The 20285-nt window shown below is 38.8% G+C and overlaps 2 protein-coding genes across 3 annotated transcripts; one reads left to right on the top strand and one right to left on the bottom strand.

Annotated features, from left to right (window-relative positions):
- Positions 1–20: 20 nt before the first annotated feature.
- On the bottom strand, positions 21–8685 carry LOC145496847 (uncharacterized). Its single transcript, XM_081476604.1, has 5 exons — positions 7480–8685; positions 6234–6719; positions 5403–5531; positions 2848–2970; positions 21–2118 (listed from the first exon to the last, which is right to left on the bottom strand). Exons 1-5 carry the CDS (start codon positions 7978–7980, stop codon positions 1897–1899), a joined length of 1461 nt encoding a protein of 486 aa, XP_081332730.1. The 5' UTR covers positions 7981–8685; the 3' UTR covers positions 21–1896.
- A 371-nt stretch (positions 8686–9056) lies between these two features.
- Positions 9057–20186, top strand: LOC145496622 (testican-2-like). Of its 2 annotated transcripts, none has more exons than XM_081476326.1 (6): positions 9057–9288; positions 12054–12132; positions 13607–13768; positions 13877–14086; positions 14527–14733; positions 18291–20186. In XM_081476326.1, exons 1-6 carry the CDS (start codon positions 9226–9228, stop codon positions 18356–18358), a joined length of 789 nt encoding a protein of 262 aa, XP_081332452.1. In that variant the 5' UTR covers positions 9057–9225; the 3' UTR covers positions 18359–20186. The 2 variants fall into 2 exon arrangements, with proteins under 2 accessions (XP_081332452.1, XP_081332453.1); XM_081476327.1 differs by lacking the exon at positions 9057–9288 and adding an exon at positions 9315–10531.
- Positions 20187–20285: the final 99 nt, after the last annotated feature.

Consider the following 20285-nt stretch of genomic DNA (forward strand, 5'->3'; position numbering starts at 1 on the left):
TATACTGAATTACACTTTGACATGAGTATAGCAAGACATTCTAGTCAACTGTCTACATTCAGTCGCACTACAGGTCAAACTTAACACAATTAAGTTCAACACAAACATGCAACATAAAATCTTCAGTTGACTTCATTAAGACACTAGCATGTAAAGTTTGAACCAAGCCTAAGAGTATGCTTGAGTTTCTCCATACTCAGTTGGGTTGGTCTTGGGCTTATAGAATAGTGTTCATTATCATAAGTGAAAAATCAAGAGGTGGTGTCAGCAAGGAAACCAATTGCCTTTTGCTTCTTTTGTAACACACATGAAGTCTAGCTTTATTTTTTATTTTATTTTTTTTAGTATAAGACAAGGAATGTAACAAGATGGCAACTGCTCACATCTAGTTTTACAGCTGTGTATATAAGGCTAGCAAACATAGTAAAAAACAGAGCATACAATCACGTACATGTGCCTTGTTGAAGCAACATCATTGTTGAAGCAACATCAGTTAAAACTGATGCCTCTTTTGAAAGGGATCTTAATTACACAGTAACATTAATCATGAAAGTGTTGTTCTTTATGTACCAAAAAAGGTTACATGAGACTTAAAAAGTAAGTTTGAATTTTTGAGCTCTTTTAAACAAAGACAAGAATAAAAGTAATGTCAAAATATAAAATAGAAATAATAAATTACAGTTAAAAATCAAGTCGCATAAAATCTGCATGGAACATTAGGGATATAAATGCTTTCTTTGAGTAGTTCTGACTTCACCTACAAAAACTGATCCAGCACCATATTTAATTTAATAATATCTCAACTACCAGACTACCAGATGGGTTTTGAACCTGTACAAAACTTTGCTATACGTAGGTTATGCTTTGTTTCAAAAGTCTGCTACATACAGACTGGTTTTAGGATTGACTGAAACTGTTTAACACTTCTGAAAGTAAAGAAAAACCTCAAATGTAGAGAGGCAAAACTAAAATAAATACTCAGATTGCATTCAGGAAAAACTCTCAAAATTTCAGTTGGAATTAATTTGTAAATGCTAGGACTGTTTTGGTTTGCCCAAGCCAAATATGTTGAAAACATTGAAATGGAACATCTTTAAAGGTAGTCCAAAATTACCAATCATCATAGATTCCAATTCATCCTTAATGTGCAACAATGCAGCATGCTTCTGGGTGCTCCAGGTAAATCCTGGTAAATGGAGCATGCCAAATCTCATACCAAAAATTTCCTGTCAGGAGGGAACCAAACAACTTCCCCTGGCACATAATTGGTAAACAATCTTGATTACTGTCTGCACAACAGACATTGAGTTCTAACCTGTAATAGCTAGAAATTATCTTCAATATTAAGCCAAAACTGGACTAGGAAATGAATATTTTATTGTCATTTCTTACCCTCTCACTCAAAGTTTACTTAAGTTGGTCCTACTTGACCATAACTTTGACTAAAATGTTGGAATCAATTCACAATCCCAGCTATACAATATTAAACCTCACCAGAACAACCCATTCAAATATAACACAATATAAGGGGACTGAGTGTTTTTTTGGTCTCAACCTCAAAATATAATTCTCTTCACTACTTGCATATGAAAATGTTTCGTTTAATCAATAATCACAAGTTAGATGTGAGAATTTGGAAGTACATTTAAAAAAAATACTTTTAGCTTGCTAAATACTGTAGTTGATAATTTTCTTTATTCTTGCAACTTTGCTGCTTGATAGTAAGATGCTAAATTTACGTTCTGATTGGGAAGCTGACATAATAAATGTGTGACATAATAAATGATTTGAATGAGCTCTAAAAAATGTGACCTTAAATACGCTAATTAAGATGAAGATAAAACTCTTTCTACACCATTATACAATATAAGTGACAACAAGCATGCTCCACCGTTTTTAAGCTTCATCAACACTCTGCGAGTCATCATCACCATTATCATCCTCCTTATCAATTTCTGTTAATTCTTGGTCTTTATTGCCCTCCATTTCTTCATCCTCTTTCTCACCCTCTTCCATATGTGAAGCCTCAACATCATTAGGTTTACTTACATGTGAATGTGAAGGAACTGTATCAGAGACTTGCTGCTGCACAAGCACTGTTACTGGTGTGGGTGATGGCTGTGAGAGACAACAAATGTTTAGAGAAGTGTCAAGTCAGAAGCTGTTATACAAACCTTATCTACATGTAGAAGTAACATGGTCATTTTCCTCCAGAAATGCATAGTCTGTCTGGACAACTTAAGACAGTTTTACTCAACACATCTGGTTATGCCTTTACGCAAATGAATTATCTGCTTTTTTAGAAGTGCACTTTGAATGATAAACTAAGTGACAAACTTGGGTGAGACAGATAATCAGTCTGCATGTATAACAAGGGGCATATAGGACAAATTATACACCAGCAAGGTAAAGCAGGTGCAAAGCTGACGATAGAAGACTTGTACAATGTCGTCATTTGAATACAACTATCAGTCAGGAATTCACTAAATATTTGTCCTTCATTATTTAATTTTTTAAACCACAATTTTTTAAACTTGTTGTTAAATGACATCATCATGCAAATCACCTATCAGTATGTAACAAGACAAACTATCTTCTCCTGTGCACATGTACATTGCATGACAAACTGTCTCTCAAACATCTAGTTTCATTCCTCTCCTTCTCTACACAGATACAGCAACAACAAACACATAATTCTTGCAGGTTGCTGTTGACCTCAAAATGCACATACTGAGGTGCAAATTGTACTTATAAGTTTGACTCAGCCGACTGCCAAAGTGCTTGGAGCTATGGTACACTGTACACCACCACCTGTACTCCTCTCAGACCCTGTCATTTTCATCTTACCTGTGTCCTAGAGTATAAAGCTGTTTGTAACTGTTTCTCAAGCTGTAAAATCTTCACATCCTTTCTCAGGTTCTCTGTTTCCAATCTTTGAACTTGATGCTCTAGTCTGTAAAGTTCTCCTTCCTGGGAGAAAAGAGCAAAATGCAACTTAATGTACATGTAGGTTCACATAGTTTTCAACCTCACTGACTAGTTAGGGTTCAGAGAGCACAAGATCAAATGTTTGAATGAATACAGTGAATGCAAATATGGCGGACCGCTCAGTTGGTGCCCGGGACAAGTCGCATGCAAGCGAGGCTAGTCAGGCTTTGATGTTTTGTTTTGACAATGCTTCCCCAGAAAAGTCTTACTTCGTTGTCGATCTGGTCTGTTTTCGTTTTGCCCTCCCTATACGTTGTTGTGTTCCTGAATGCCACCAGAAGGAATTGAAATCTTCCACAGCAGAGAAAGTGTTTTTTTTTTTTGTTTCCGTGTTCGCCTCTCAGGGAAAACAGACGAAGGTAAGTAGTTCATGATCGCCGAAGGAACTGTTAAAGTTTGTTTGTTCAGGCTGGAAGATCTTAGAAAATGTTTAAGCGACCGCATTTAGCTCCAAGTTGTTCTCATTTGGCTCAAAGCATTCACTGGATACAATGCTGGGGGCAGTTGAAGTTCATTCGCTTGGTTATTACACCGTGGTATTTGTTTCGTGCGATTCCGTGCAAGTGGATGTGAAGTCAACTTCTTCCTTTGAGACAGAGGATGTTTTTCAACAGGAGCTTTTCTTTACTTTGGGGAAGGTACTGGCCATGTAAATCGTGTTGGAATACCACCAGACACCACATAAGCTCGTCATTTAAACGATTTTCTAAGATTTTCTAATGTGAAATGTAGCGAACAGACTTTAGTTCCTGCAGCAATCGTGAACTCCTTTTCTTCGTCTCAATGAATTGCACTGATCCACTATTTTCCCTAAGCTTAAGAGGCAAATGGTGGAAAATTTATATCCCTTCTTGTGGCGTTCAGAAACACAGCACCTCGTAGCCACAGCTAAATAAAACAGACCAGATCGACGACGAAGCAAGACTTTTCTGGAGAAGCATTGTCAAAACAAAACATTAAAGCCTGACTAGCCTCGCTTTCATACGACTTGTCCCGGGTGCCGACCGAGTGGTCCGCCATATTTGCATTCGGTGTATGGAATTAAAAGAACCATCAAACAATGAAAGTTTAAAATTTAAAGCGGTACTATGATCAAATTTTTACCCCTTGATTTTTTAGGTGTATCACATAGAATTCCTTGAAAGAATAAAAACGCTGTTTACCGTTTGCAAATATCTGCATTAGTTCCGGAGATACTTAAGTTTGAAAAATGTGAAAAATATGCAAATGAGGTGACTGATGACGTCATACACTCAACCCAATACTATATCAAGTAAATAAATAGACCTACATGTATCTTGGCCAATTTGCAGCACAGACCATTGAAACTTGGTAGGCTAACAGCTCTACAGGAAACAAACCTACCGCTATAAAAAATTCTGTTCCCATGGCAACTCACTCTTTTCCAGTTCCCACCCACTTGATTTCAATATGTTAGTGATTTTCAGCTCAAAAAAACGTTGAACAAGGCCACAAACTTGAGCTAACATATTGATATGCTTGCTGGATTGTGCATATGAGGCACCATTTGCGAATATCAAAATGGAACGGCAAAGGTGGCCAGAAATGCCTTTAATATTGGGGACGTCTGGAACCCAGTACGTTGCCAGGGTAACATAACTGTTAAGCTCGTATTGTGGAGCACATTTAGAAGAATCTTACTGCAAAGAATCAAAAATTTGTGATAGAAGTTGGATGAGATATCTTTTTTCATCATATTTGAGTGTATGACGTCATCACTTGGCTAATTTGCATATTTTTAAAACTTGAATATCTCTGGAACGAAAAGAGATATTTGAAAATAGTAAAGAGCATTTTTCTTCTCATACAGGCTACTAAATTATGTTTTAAAATGGCTTCAATAGGAAAGATGCGCTTTTTGTCATAGTACCACTTTGAGGGTAGCAGTCTGCTAATCCAAACAGAAGGCCACAGAACAACAGTCTAGAGGATTCCCAAATAAAAAAAATAAAAAATCTAACTCTAACTTCCAGGCTAGAATATAGCTCAAGGGGAAGTATGGCATCTTTTAGGCAGGTGGTGATAAAGATAACATCAGTTGACAGCTATTACTCTCTGTCCCTCTCTACTTGTGAGTCACAATACTGCTTGTTTTTGTTTTACTTCTGATCAGTAGAAAATGTACCAAAAACTTCAAAAACCAATTTAAAAAAATTGTAACACAAAACCAAAGCAAATGCCAATTGATTTTTGTCATTCAAATTAAAACCACTCTTTTCTCAGTCTGGTAACATTAGTCTTGGGTATTAACAAAAGTTCCTTTGATTTAAAGGTAATTAACTTAAAATTGCATGTTAACAAAAGTGACGCAAAAATGATGCTAAACTAAACATAGTGGCAACAATGGTTTAATACATAACAAACTGTAATGGCGATTACTATAAATTTTGTACCTTGAGACTTTGAAGCTGAGCCTCTAGCTCAGCTATCCGCGAGATCTTGCTTAGATGTTCTTGTTGAAGAATCTGAATGTGCTGTCTCAAAGTTAGGATTTCCTGATTCTTCTCTGAATGTTGATGTTGCTGCAAGAAACAGATTTTGTCGGCTCATTCAGCCCAAAGTAACCAATCAAAGTACGTGTAAAGAAGTACATGTACAGTGAACTCTCATCTTGCAGACAACCCACTACTATGAACACCTCACTATTAAATACAGAAGCTACCTGCAGCCAGAACTACAAAGAAATGTGTGGGAACAACTCCTGCTATTATGGACTCTTACAAAGTGCACAATCTTGAGGGTATTAGAAAAATGTCAGGGCAACCAGAAAAAAATGTTGGTGGCAGAGTTTGTGTCCTGTGTATACATGTATGTATGCATAAAAATTTTGTAGGATTTGCAAATGTGAAGCCCGTCCCATCCTTGAGAAGCACAGAATTAAGCTTAAGTTTAAGTTGAACAAACAAAAGAAATAAAAGAAGAAAATATGAAAGACAAAAATGAGTTACCACACTGTACAATTTAAACAATTTTACAAACAGTCAATTTATGAGTCAGGATGCTTAAAAATTGTAAAAGACTCCAGCCTGAAATTTTGAAGCTGAGAAGCCCAGGATGCTTTTTTTGCAAAACCTAGTGTGAAATCTGGTTGGCAGATATGCTGGAATGAACTGGTTAGCATACTATCAAGGCAGGGAAGTAGAAAATCCCCCCAGGGTTAATGCCAACTTTTTGAATTCCGAAGCAGGTGTTCAGACTTGAGGAGAGACTACAGACTGATATACCTGATTTACACGCATCTTTGATCCCGAAAACTTTGACTCTGCTCTCCAAGGTGGAGACCAAGATGGGTGTCCTGAGCTGCTCTTTGTTGCTAAAGAAGCTATTGGTGGTGGCGTGTTAAAAGAAGGTACCTTGGCTTGAGCACCTCGTGAGCTACTCGGATTAAAGGGTGGAGGAGTTACCCCGCTTGCTGATAAAGGTGTATTCAGCGGAGTGCTGGGAGTTGTGGGGCTGCTTGTGGTTGTACCATTACTGTTAACCCAACTGGAGCTAGATCCAGGCTGTACTCCAGAGGCTGTTGTTGTCCAGATGACAATTTCTGGTGAACTTGATGAGCGATGTGGGTTTATCACGTCCACACTGTTGCCTGTCAACATGATGTTCTGTCCAACTTCTAGAGCAACCACCTCTGTACTTGAGCGATCAAGATTTAGGCCATCAGAACTGAGTGACTCTACCATTGTAGGTCGATCATTTTGTTTCCATCTCTGAAACAAACAAAAAGCAGGATCAGAATATTAAGTTACAAAAAAAGACAATGTCATAAATTATTCCATCACTGTAACATCCCTCGAAAAGTGTGCACCTGAGGCAAAGTGATCCACTCTACTAGAGCTTATCGCTGTCACCATAGCATGAGAAGTGCTGCTACTTTCCTCTGGATGGGATGCAGTCATGTCATTACAGTTTTGCAACCCTGTGCTTGTTGCTCCTTCAATACTTTTACCCTTGAGACAATGAAACCATCAACTACAGTGTAATTACTAGGTAATCCGTGGCATTGTGGTATTCACCCAGATTTTTTGGTTTTGCAATGACACAATCTGACTTGACTAACTTATGACACTTGTGGGTTAAGAGTATACAATTTTCACAATAATACTGAAATTTTCCATCAAAACCAAAAATGAGATGCCCATATGAATTTACATTAACACTGCCAAAAGTCTCATCTCTCTTTATGTAAAATCAGTAAAATCAGAATTAATTGCACAATGTCACTGAGTTGCTGCTTAGTTTAGGATTCACTGCACTTGACCAAATTAACAACAGAACGTTTGAAGCATGCTCTAACTGATCCGGTCAGGGTCTCATTTCTCTCAACAATTTTCACTTAATACGCAACTTTCCCAAACTATACACAGTTGAGAGTCTCTTGCTCTTTTCACAGGTTCATGATGCTATTTTAAACCGTGATAATCAGCTCTAGCCATGGCAAAACTGATCCAACATGTACTCAAGCTTTACCTGTGAATGATCGCTAGCATTGCCATCTTCGTCGACCAATCTTCTTCTTTTCGAGTCATGAGGGTTTCTGTGCAACGATGGATCGGTGACGTTTCCACTTCCGTGACTCCCAGAGAAAGAAACCTCGGCAATATCTGGGGAATCGGCGTACACAGTGACCTTACACATCGCGTAACAATTGCGACGCTTTCCCGTGCAATTCGCTCTCGGAGTGCATCCGTACCTCTTTCCGGGACAGTACAAACATTCACTGACCAGCAGGTACCTCTCAGTTCGTTTTCCCCTCGTTGGAGGTTGCATGCCTTCCCTTAGCCTGCAGCCAAGTCGCCCCGTCACTGAAGGACGCTCTGGACGACCAGACACGGTTTCCATAACAGCTCCACCACCGTAGTTCAATCGTTCGAAGTTCCAGCTAATCTGCTTCGAGAAAAACTGTGGAAGTTCTGCAACGGGAATTTTCAGCGGCTCCCCCCATTCAGGCAAGGCACAATTACGGCACATATTCAAACTAATTGAGTCAGAGAACCCTTTAAATCACGAGAATATTACGTCGGAAATGATAGATTACTTCTATGATGTTGACGAGAGAGACGCCATGTTCTTCTACAGGGCAACACCGCTGGACGAAGCAAAATCTACCCAGGATCCATTGCGTGTCTTCGCTTCTGCCAATTTTCGAACTAAGCGGGTAGCTGTAAATAAGGTCTACTAAAAACGTTTTAGAAATTTACTACCTGAATCTAACTTGTTCAACGCGGCCACACCAGATCAAGACGGGATGTGAAGTTATGGCTTTTCTTTCTTTCTTTCTTCCTTTTTTTTTTTTCAAGCCAGCTAGATTTCCAGCTATTTTGGGTAATTGGGAAATCGAGCCTACTGTACATGTACTGCCAGAGCTGACCGAAAGGAAATACATCGACCAGACGGCAGGAGCCAATGGTCATGGGCTCCTAGCCCTGTCGACGGCTACTGAGACGAGACAAAAGTCTTTCATTTCTTTTATTTATTTACAAATCTCCTTACGACTCTACGAATGTTTTACTACAATTTTGTTAATGATAAAATCGCATTGCCTTTTTACTCAGTCGATCCTCTCCACAACGGCCTCCTTAGGGACAGAGGAAGGTGACGTGGGGAGGTGACCGTTTTTCCGGGAGTGCAACATTTCTTCATTATTTTTAGAAATTGTTTTTTTTTTTATTTTATTTTTATTTTTTGAAAAAGTTTATTGTTGCTTCAGTTGAGAATCTGACCCATTTCCGAAAATCATATTCATATTCTCTGATAAGCTCATAAGAAGACTTCGTGTGTTTTTTGTCAGCCTCGTTGTTGCTAGTGTTTTGTCAGTGCTTAGACCTGTTTGTCACCTCCTCTCCTTGTGGAATATAAGTCGGTTGTCAGGCCAGGTCTGGTAAAAATTATAAGTAATAGCTGAATTGTGAACCAAAAGCAAATCACCCCCATGTTGTTACATAACATTTTTCACAACTTTAACAAAGCTATAAGATGCGAGGTACACTTCCGGTCCCGCCTGGGTGGGATAACAATCCGCGCCAGAAACGACCAATCAACTGCCTGCCGCGCGCTGAAATCCACAGCGGTCTTGGATTTCAGTCAGGTCGAGTGGTTGCGGCAACTGAAGGCAGTCGTCGAAGTTATTCGCTGTGAGTTTCTTCTGAATTTTCTGGCGATTTTGCAATCTTTCTGCCGTTGATTTTCAAGAAGGCGGGTTTTTGATAAGCGAAGATGAAAACATTGTGGATTTTGACTCTCGTTTGCTTGGCCATTTTCGTGGTGGACGCGAAAAAGGTGAGATTTGCTACTTTGTCGTGTTCGGCCGGTATCAAAGTTGGAGTATGAAAGACTCTCTGTTCTCGCTCGATAAACATTCTGTGTTAAAACTATAATTTACTACACTAACCTCTCTTTGAGCTGTCCAATTGCTAGTTTAATGAGATCCAAAGAATTTGATTCCTTTTTCACAGGCTAAAGAACGTATATGGATGGATACGGGCAATGCGCATTTTAGTGAAGTTTGTGTGTCTTCGATTACAGCTTTGATCTGAGATTTATTGATCCGTTGTGTATGATGATCCTATTCCTACATTTGTTAAATTCCCTGAAAGGTATTATAAAGGCACACGAGTTTCAGGCTGTAAGTCGGAACTGCATATATTATTAGTAAAAGAGAACAACAATTTGTTTTGTGCGAAGCTTTCCGGATCGAATAGGTATTCATTGGTTAGCCATATATGCATTGTGCACGATTGTAAAGGTAAACATCTCTCAGATTCCAGACATTCTATTAATGGAATAATTTTCCATTAGGCATTTATTCTTATTTTTGTTCTTTCTCTTGTATTTTACATTAGAAACGTTTTAGACATAATTTTACCCAGTGTCTTAGAAAGTTGTCACAGACCAGACAACAACAGTCTATTACTTATGAATGAGACATTTTGGATTGTCATAGCTGTTTAACATCTTATCATTATTACCCCTGCAGGGTTTTGGCCCAGAGGCCAAAACCCGAGGAGGCACCATAGGATTCCCCGCGTGTATACGTACAAGGAATTTCACGAAAGTATTAAAGAAATGTGTTGGTTGTATGCGAAGCGTTCTCGAATTGATGAAACCAGGTGCGCACTGTGGTCTTGGGTAATGTGGGGCAAGGAACGCGGGCTCACAAAATGGCTGGAGTGGTGTCGGGTACATGAAATTCTTGATTTCAAAGTACTTGCAGCCATGAGTTTGCATTTTGCCATCTTATAGCACCATTTCAAGGTTCTTGTAACCACGAGATCGCGTTTTGCTATCTTCAAGTAGCATTTCAAGGTCTCCCAACCACGAGTTCACATTTTGCCATCTTCGAGCAGCATTTCAAGGTCAAAAAATACTCTCCAACTACAATATGCAGCAATATGGCCTGCATGACGATTTTAGCGCGATCAAATGAATTCGCTTCAAAATGGCCAAGATTCTCATCTAGGACAGATTGAAAACGATTTCAAAGATCCTGAAGATGGATTTAAGGAGAAAAACAACTCAGAAGGTATCGTAAGAAATTCTGAAGTATACTAGAAATTCGTAGTCTCCTTGCATGTTTCGCCAAAAACAGAGATTTACCTGGATTTTAGCATCAAGTATGCTGGCTTCATTTTCGCGGTAGAAATATGCAGCTTCTTTTTTGCGTACAATTTCTACAGCTTTAATATATCGTTGTTGAATTAAGTTCTGTACAGAGAAACTGGAAAATGCTCGCAGAAAATTGCTAGAATTTAAAGAAATAAACACAGCATTTTCGTGCCCAACGCAGCTATGTTTACTCCTGGAAAGAAATTTGATCGGGTCAGATTTTGATCACGTGCTAGGCAACCACTTCTGAGCTGTGAGCGTGCGTCACGCAATCAACAAAACAACGCTATAAATTGTAATTTTCTTCAAGCTTCACCTAAACACTTGATTACCCTTGAGCCTAAAATTTACCTTTTCTTCTCAAAATCATTATCAAAAGTTTAGTCGACGAACAGCTTGCGTGGGTCCTTTTCCTGTGGGGCAAGTAAGGAGAGGAAGTTACTTGCCCAAAGGGAAAATCTACTTGTCCCGGACGACCGGACGGGGTTTTTTGCGAGCCCTGTTGACTCTGATTTGTATATAAAGTGACTGTAACACGATACTTCTGTTCACGTCTCGCAAAAAAATTGACTTCGTTCTGCTTTTGAGATACGTTTGCTCGTATATCAAGACAAATGGTTTATTTCAGCATCAAATTGGAACAGCAGAGTAGTTTGACTTAATTTTTTGTTTCACAATAGATTTTCAACCTTTTTTTTCCTATTAAGTTCTACTGAGTGAAATTTTTGTAAAAGAAATATTAGTTTCCATGAAGGCAATGCAACCTTTTTTTCCAGAAAGTACTTTTTGAGCCCTTTCTAACGAGATATGGTAAACTGCTCTGCTGTAAATGGTTCGTGAGAGTATTATGTAAACAATATCATGTGATAGAATGAGTTAAACAGAATGTATTGGTTTAGTTAACTTAGTTGATTGTTTGGATCATATTCATTGTAAGATGCCTAAGTTACTGGAACAGTATGAGTGATATAGTTTACAAAAGAAAATAAGATTTTCAGTTCATACAACAATGTTCAATATTATTGTTTTCAATCAGCAGAAATAAAAGAAAGTGGGGGCAGATTTAGTGATAACTATTACTAGTTTATCAAGTGTGTGTTTGTTTAGTTTATTGCCTTTCACTGGAATGCTCTCCTCAACTCTGATTAACATTTATGAAGCTTTATAAGTACAGGTTCCACATTTCCACTGCAAGTGGTACATAAATAACTATTACTTTTGTGTAAGAATCGTACGGATTTCTACGGAACAGCAAGAGCAATGATGCTCTCCCTAAAATGAATGATAAATTATCGCTAAAACCAAAACAAACCATTTTTCAACATTGATTGAACTATAGGACAGGGGTGGTCCTGTTATAGCAGTGGAATAAGAAATTTTAATAGATCACATTGATGTAACTTTAAATTATGCTGCTGTTTTTTGTCATTCTTAAACAGGACAGAGGTCAAAAACTGAAAAAATGGGAACGCTGGAATCACATCAAGAAAGCCATTCCGGGACAGCATGATGCCCATAGTGAGATTTATTTGTGATAAGCTTCCCCTTGCAGGGCTGTCGTTAAGTTTTGAGTCACCTGTTACCTTGTTCTCCTCACCCACAGCAAACTTGTTACTTTGTGGGTGAAATATTCTATCAGCAACTCACAATTTCACCTGAGGCATCAAGGGAAAATCAAGCATACTCAGCCTTAACAGGTGTTATGGGTTATAGTCCTTGATGACAGCCCTGCCTTGTAGCATTGGAGGAAAAGAAATATGTGGTGTGGAATCCTGATTTTTCGTAACTCTAAGGGAAACAAAAGTAGGTTTGGAAAAGTGGGTAGTTCAAGAAATCAGGGTTACAATGACAATGTTCTGCTGAGGGGAGGTAAACGATTTTGGTTTGAATTATCGCGAGGTTTGAAAAATTAAAGGTTTGAAAACATGGGATTTCACTGTTAGCACAAGTATCTCTTATTGCAAGTTCTTTTACTCTTCAGGAATCAAATCAGTAAGTTAAATATGAATGTATACAGTTGAAAAAAATATCCATAAACACACCATAGAAAGGCCATTAGACAGAAATCACAGACAGGGGTTAAAATAACGGCACAAATCAGGCAATATTTTTAAAGGAAAGTTTGACGTTGAACTAGAATTTCCAGAGGGGTGTGTGTGTGCGAGTGAGTGTGCATGTAGGGAGGGGGGGGGGGTTCAAACCAAAACACTTCCATGGAAGGTATGGGTATTTTCTGGAACAACACCATTATAAAGGGTCTCAAAGGGGCTCCTAATAGACCAGGCTGCCCTGGAGGATTTTTGGGATCCTTGGTAACGCAGCCAACTGGCCTTGCAAAATTGCGGATCAACATAGCATTTCTGAGTTAACTGTCCAGACAGGTACACGTCAACAAAATTATACTCACCCTGACCAGCTCTAAGAAATATTTTGCTGAAAAGAAACCTTAACTCAAAAAAAAAACAAAAAAAAAAAACAGCAGTATCCACTCATTGATGGTAGAGCAGCCAGGAATGGGGTGGGGGGTGAGAGGAGTAAGAGATAAGGAGAAGTGACTGATGTGATGTGACAGCAGTTGCTTTTTCTGTAATCCTCATTCCTGTTTTGTGAACCCTCTTCTTGCAATTACAATTATATAATAATTAATTTTAAAAACAGCAATTTTTGTCTTTACCCCGCCCCCATCCTCACTTTCTGGGCTACTCAACAACCTTTTCATTTCTGCTTGGTACTTACATATATACCAGGTCCCCACTTCTAGTACTCTAACTTGTTACTTGGTTGTAGCCTTGATATATGCACAGCGACCATGGCCTGGAAAACATGGAAACGTACCAGAAAAAAATGACCGCAGTCATGTTGTATTAACAAAAGTCTTTTTCTTATTTTTTCATTGTTTACTCTCATTTTGTGGTGTTACTACCCTTAACACCTGTTACAGGTGCAGTATGGACAATTTCTAGATGCGTTTCTTAATTTTCTTCTCACATAGAAAGCTGCAGAATGCTCCCAGCGCGTCTTTTGGATTGGTTCCACATTCTTCGTTCTGTGCATCAGAAGGAACAGTGGAAGCTTAGTGGTTTTGAGCTGCCTAAGCTCGGAGAGGTTCTACCGCACTTGAAGATAAAGGAAGCAAAAATGCCTTTCCCTTCAGGTAGGAACCTCGAGCAGAGGGAAGTCTACATTCATTCCTGGCACCCATCACACAGTAAAACCTCTTTGTCGCCTGCTCACTTTAAATTTTTGTTATTGTTTATGTCAGGATCAGACAAAACAGATTGCCGTGAACCAATACACTCTGTGTTCAACTATGTGTTGGATCAAAATGCTGATGGTGTTTTGGATGAAGCTGAGCTGGCAGACATTTATGAGATTGGAACAGAGCCTTGCATAAAATCATTCTTTAAGGATTGTGCCAAAGGAAGAGAGACCTTCACAGAAGCTGATTTTTGTTCTTGTTTTACCACAGCTGGTGAGGGAGAACTTTTTATGTTCTAAAAATTCTAAAAGTAAAAAGGTATTTTTGGGGTTGTAACTCAGAGCTGTGTTTTTTCCTTCACTATGGTATAAGGTATGTTGGGTACATTGCATTTCAGATTTGCAGGATCATATTTGTTACATGTTTAAACTTTTGGCAAGACACTAAGGGGACTTTCTTTAGTTCTTTGGACCTTTATATTCTTCAGGAAAGAGAAATTGCCTTTAAACCCTCAACCCCAGATACATCAACACTCAAGGATGACCCCCCAGCCCCAGATGTGCTAATTTCCAAGAATGACCCCCCCACCCTTAGATGCACCAACCCCCAAGGATGAGTGCTTTCACATTAGAAGCCCGTGCTACTTCCTGATAGGTCCATATTATATTTAGTGCTTTAAACAAATGATGCCAATCATGACTTTTATCTTACAGAACCGCCATGCCTACACAAATTGCGCAAAATCCCATCCATACTGTTGAGAGGAGAGTCCCAGCCACTCCCTGGCATTTACACTCCATCCTGTGATGAAGATGGATTCTACCTCCCCCGTCAATGCAAAGTTACCGACAGAAGTGGTAATAAGGAATGCTGGTGTGTGGACAGAAATGGAAGCAAGATTGAAGGACTGACAGAGTGTGGTTAGTATTCAAAACAATACAGACCAAACTTTCGTAAGGTATTTTCTTTTTGAATTACTGCAAAAACTTGTTGGTCTAGGTTTCAATTTACTCTTCACGTTACTCTAATTTTCTCATTTTTTCATCAAAATTTGATGAAAAGATGTCATTGATTGGTCAAGTGAAGTTTGCTTCTTCATTTCAACTTAAAAATTATCATTTCTCTATTGCCATTTAGATGGTGTTAACTTTATCTTGGTGGCAATGCAACAATTTTGACAACTTTTGACAAGGTTATGATGTGAATTGTTGTGTGTAAATTAAATTGACTAATATGTTTATAATTGTTGTGAATAACTTGAAAATTGTCGCTAAGGATTCAATGTAAATCATGTTTTTTTAACCCTATGACACATTGGTGTAGCTACAAAACATATCCATACCTTCCCCACAGAAGGGACTTTTTCTAAGACCCCCACCTCATTTAATTCCATTTAAGCTTCATACATTTCTTAGATTTTTTTGGGTGTTACAGAACCCCCACCCCCAAGAAATTCCAATCCCGTCTGTGGGGGAGCATGGATACTTTTTTTGGAACAACACATTTTGACATCAACTGTGATATAACAGGGACATGGAATATATTTGTTAAATAATGTTGATATTAATAATATAAAGCTCTCTGCACGCATTGTAGGCCTATGATGAGGGAGCATTATAAAGCTCTCTGCACGCATTGCAGGCCTATGATGAGGGAGCATTATAAAGCTCTCTGCACGCATTGCAGGCCTATGATGAGGGAGCATTGAAGGGGTGAGTGCAAAACCATGCTAAGTGACGATTTGGGTGAAAAAAAAATTTTCGTGAAAGGGCTTGAATTTTTGCATGCGGTCTTCAATGTAATAGAAAAACGTGGTCCTGTATTTTTGTCGCTGGTTTTTGCTTCGTTTATAAAGACGCCGCTAGGAAAACCGAGTGGTTTTTCTGCATACGCAATATCTCGAAAACGAAGCGAAGCTTAGCGGAAAAACTACGGGACATTGTTAAACATACCTAAACAAAACTGTATGGGAAATTTGGAGCGTTTTCGACAAAGTTCACTTTTGATTAAAATACCTAGCGCCCTTTTCCCGCCGAGGTCTTCAAATAAACGAAGCCGGGCCTTTGTTATGATAAACAGAGCCGACCCTTTGTTATAATAGCCAAGCCAAGCCTTTGTTATAAGTCGAAGTCTCGCCTCGGTTTATTATAACAAAGGATCGGCCCGCCGCGACCGCAAGGACTTTGATTTTACTTAGAAACCAGCAAAATGTCAATTTCACGCAACTTATATAAGCTCAAATTTATTGATTTCAGGTCAAAAGTGGTTAAAACGTTGACTCATGTTAACGCGCGACGGCAAGGATGTTGATTTCTCTTAGAGAACAGCAAAATGTCAATTTCACGCAACGTAAAAGCTCAAAAATGTCGATTTCAGGTCAAAAAAGGTTTAAATGTTGATTTCATGTTAACCCGTGACGGGAAGGTTGTTCATTTCACTTAGAAAACAGCAAAATGTTGATTTCACGCAACGTATAAGCTCAAAAATGTTGATTTCAGGTCTAAATAGGTCAAAATGCTGATTTCACGTTAACGCGTGACGGCAAGGATGTTGATTTCACTTAGAAAACAGAAAAATGTTAATTTCACGCAGCGTATAAGCTCAAAAATGTTGATTTCAGGTCTAAATAGGTCAAAATGCTGATTTCACGTTAGCGCTTGACGGCAAGGATGTTGATTTCGCTTAGAAAACAGCAAAATGTTGATTTAACGCAGCGTATAAGCTCAAAAATGTTGATTTCAGGTCTAAATAGGTCAAAATGCTGATTTCACGTTAGCGCTTGACGGCAAGGATGTTGATTTCGCTTAGAAAACAGCAAAATGTTGATTTAACGCAGCGTATAAGCTCAAAAATGTTGATTTCAGGTCTAAATAGGTCAAAATGCTGATTTCACGTTAACGCGTGACGGCAAGGATGTTGATTTCACTTAGAAAACAGCAAAATGTTAATTTCACGCAGCGTATAAGCTCAAAAATGTTGATTTCAGGTCTAAATAGGTCAAAATGCTGATTTCACGTTAGCGCTTGACGGCAAGGATGTTGATTTCACTTAGAAAACAGAAAAATGTTGATTTAACGCAGCGTATAAGCTCAAAAATGTCGATTTCAGGTCTAAATAGGTAAAAATGTTGATTTCACGTGACGCGTGACGGCAAGGATGTTGATTTCACTTAGAAAACAGCAAAATGTTAATTTCACGCAACGTATAAGCTCAAAAATGTTGATTTCAGGTTTAAATAGGTAAAATATGGCGGCCGGAAAATAGTGTTAACATCTGGAACTTACTTTGGTTATCTGGGACAATGACTATCTGCACTGAACAAATAAACATCAAATAAGCACTTTTCCAAATACAGCAACGTCTTAAATGGCTAAAAATCACGAGATAAATACATATTTTTCGACAAACGCGATCGTAGCTTTATGTCACGCACCGCCTAACAGTTTAACAAATTAACCCTTCTGCGCAACGTACGGGTCTCCATACATCTGCATGTCCGCTGATCCCAGAAGTTCAAAACACTACAAATCATGCCGATATGAAATAAAATCAAAGCAACCTGGATCACAGATCTATGTTACAATCGATCGCTACTTGTTGGCCATTATTATCTTTAAATGAAAAAAGCCGAAACAATCTAGTTACCAGTTCGAGAAACGCGAGCAGAACGTGATCGCAATGCATGCCGGGAAGGGTCTTTACACCTCGTGCGCGGGAAAACATGGCGGTCGATACAAGACAAATTTTATCACTCTAAAACCAGTTCTCGCTTTCCAAACTTTGACACTAGCAACGCTTGGCAAATGGGCCACAACTCACGAGAGGGTATTTTTCTTGGGCAAGAACTGCTCTTGGACTTTGCTGCCTGGCTCGATCTGACTTCGAACGCCGATAACACGATTACGGTATATCAGCTACCTTCGAAGTTTCAGAACACATTTTGATTCTTTAAAACGTGCTGATGACTTACGGGTTTATCGAGGCTTTATGATGCCTCTCAACCACCAGGCAGGCACACAAGGTACTTTAACACAATGCTTAAGATATTAGTTGACAGAGCTCTAATGCGGCACATCTCTTTTTAGTTCGATGGTATTTCGTTTGCCGCTCGATCGATTCACGTGTTGTGCTCACGTCACAATAGCCGATGTAAACAATCTGTTCCCAGATTTCCGCTCTATATATGCTGTGAGATTTGATTTTGACTTCATACACTATAAACAGTCTGCCTGTTTGCTGTTCAACAAATAAACTCCTAAAGACATGGCTAGGAAAAGCCAAGTATTTTTGCATACGTTATAACTCAAAAACGAAGCAAAAACCAGCGACAAAAATACAGGGCCGCGTTTTTCTATTACATTGAAGACCACATGCAAAAATTCAAGCCCTTTCGCGAAAATTTTTTTTTTCACCCAAATCGTCACTTAGCATGGTTTTGCACTCACCCCTTCAATTATAACTGTTAATTTGTTTTTAGTGGACAACACAGAGCCTCCTAAGGAAGAAGAAGTAGAAGAGGAAGCTGTTGTGAATCCATCAAAGTAGATAAATTTGAGAGACGTTCCTTCTCCAGCAGCTACTGGTGCATTGATTAAATAGCCACTAGTGACAACTGCTAAAAATATTGTAACTTTAATAAAGACAAAGATACTGAATATTATAGGTTTGTGTTGAATAGTTACAAAGAAATGAAACTTTTCAAGACTAAGTCAATCCTGTAGTTAATAAGTATCTTATTCTTTCACGCTCAATCTTGCTTAAATAACAGCTAAATCAAGTGAATTGTTTTGGCTAGTAAGGGAATGTTTAGGGAATTTTTGTGCTTAAGATGAATTGAAATAAAGTAAACAAAAATAAGAGGTTGTTTTTTTCACGTGTAGTAGGAAGTAGTGAGCTAGGCTAGCTAGTGAGCTGTGGGGCTAGCTCCCTTTATCCTTAAAAATTTCAATTTTTCTACTTTGTTCCCTGACAATAAATTCCATTGTACCTAAAAACAATTGTCAAAGTTCCTTTTGATAGTAGTGATATCCCTTGTTCCCTCAAATTAATCCCAAAATTATCCCTTGTTCCTCCAAAGTCCTGGGAAGCCCCCAAGACTTGTCCCACAGCCGAGGACTCTCTTAGCCTTGAAAAAGGAATGGAGACAAACACAACTTCTTGAATTAAAATTAAGACTGTGAGAACCATGAAATTTGACTGAAATTGTGGGAGAAGAGTATTTTTTGAAGAACCATTTCCATCCCGATAATTCGGGCAAAGGAGGACTAACCGCAATGAGCAAAGCATAATTTTTCACAGGTTTCCCAAGCTCAAACTACGTGGTGTATGCGACAGCTTGTGTATATAGAGAATTGTATGAGAGAATCACCGATCATAAATAAAATTGTGGGAGCAACTTCAGAATACCCGGCCACTTTATTTACTTTATTTCAAGAACGAGGTATATAACAATAGTTGCTATTCTTATTCATTGAGATGCTAATAAGTGGCTGGGTACTCTGGAGTTTAGCGAAATTGTGTAAATAACTATCTCATTTGAAATAGAGTTTTCCTACCTCAAATGTGTCGCGTACCTGTCTATTGTGCCGATTTTAAAGCCATTCTGACGCCGTTTAGTGGAGTTGCTCGAAACCGTCGTCTCTCCTTCTAAAAGGAATCCATTCTTTTAAAAGGAGAGACAACGGTTTCGAATAACTTCACTAAACGGCGTCAGAGTGGCTTTAAAAGCGGCACAAAAAACAAGTACGCGACACATTTGATGTCGGGAAACTTTATTTCAAATGAGATAGTTATTTACACAATTTTTTTTTTTTTTTTGATGATCGCTGATTTTCTCATACAATTCTCTATATACACCAGCTGTCGCATACACCACGTATTTTGAGCTTGGGAAGCCTGTGAATTTTTACACTGATTTATGACGGCTTCCCAGGGGTTTGGGGGAGCAAAAGAGCATGATCATGTAATAGGGAGCAAGGGATCTTTTCTAGATTATTAAAACTCACTGCGAACAAGATACCTCTCTACTTATTGCTTAGGAGAACGAGGACTTAAGACTTCAAGCATTGTTTGGTGGTATTAAAGAGTTTCTGTTTTAATATATCAGCGCGGCACAGGAGAGAAATTTAGAACTTTCTCAAGACTTCATTTTGACAACATTTCATATTCGGGGTCACGAGGGCTGGGGGCGAAGAGGGCGTTCACCTTCGTTGGAATCGCCTACCTTTCGCGGCTAACTGAATAGGCGATTTGCATGATGGCGTCAGTTGACTGCAACTACCAGAGTCCTTCAATTTTTTTCTGTTTCTTATGCTAATTATAGCCTGTGTAGCTGGCGGTATTGTAGGCGCGCGAAATAATGTTTTGGCGTAGGCCGAAACAACGTTTTGGCGGCGAAAATTCGCCGCCAGAACTTTATTTCGGGCTACGCCAAAACTTCATTCCGCGCGCCTACGATGCCGCCAGCTACGCA

The sequence above is a fragment of the Orbicella franksi genome, chromosome 9, assembly GCF_964199315.1.
Source record: "Orbicella franksi chromosome 9, jaOrbFran1.1, whole genome shotgun sequence".
Taxonomy (NCBI): Eukaryota; Metazoa; Cnidaria; class Anthozoa; order Scleractinia; family Merulinidae; genus Orbicella; species Orbicella franksi.

Bases quoted from the DNA above. Each gene is read 5' to 3' on its own strand.
- LOC145496847 (XM_081476604.1), bottom strand. From the start codon at position 7,980: ATGTGCCGTAATTGTGCCTTGCCTGAATGGGGGGAGCCGCTGAAAATT. The intron at 5,532-6,233 runs GTATATCAGTCT...TGTTTCTTGCAG, and splicing joins CAAAGATGCGTGTAAATCAG to CAACATCAACATTCAGAGAA. The intron at 2,971-5,402 runs GTACAAAATTTA...CTTTTCTCCCAG, and splicing joins CTCAGCTTCAAAGTCTCAAG to GAAGGAGAACTTTACAGACT.
- LOC145496622 (XM_081476326.1), top strand. From the start codon at position 9,226: ATGAAAACATTGTGGATTTTGACTCTCGTTTGCTTGGCCATTTTCGTG. The intron at 12,133-13,606 runs GTGAGATTTATT...CTTCTCACATAG, and splicing joins GGGACAGCATGATGCCCATA to AAAGCTGCAGAATGCTCCCA. The intron at 14,734-18,290 runs GTTAGTATTCAA...ATTTGTTTTTAG, and splicing joins TGAAGGACTGACAGAGTGTG to TGGACAACACAGAGCCTCCT.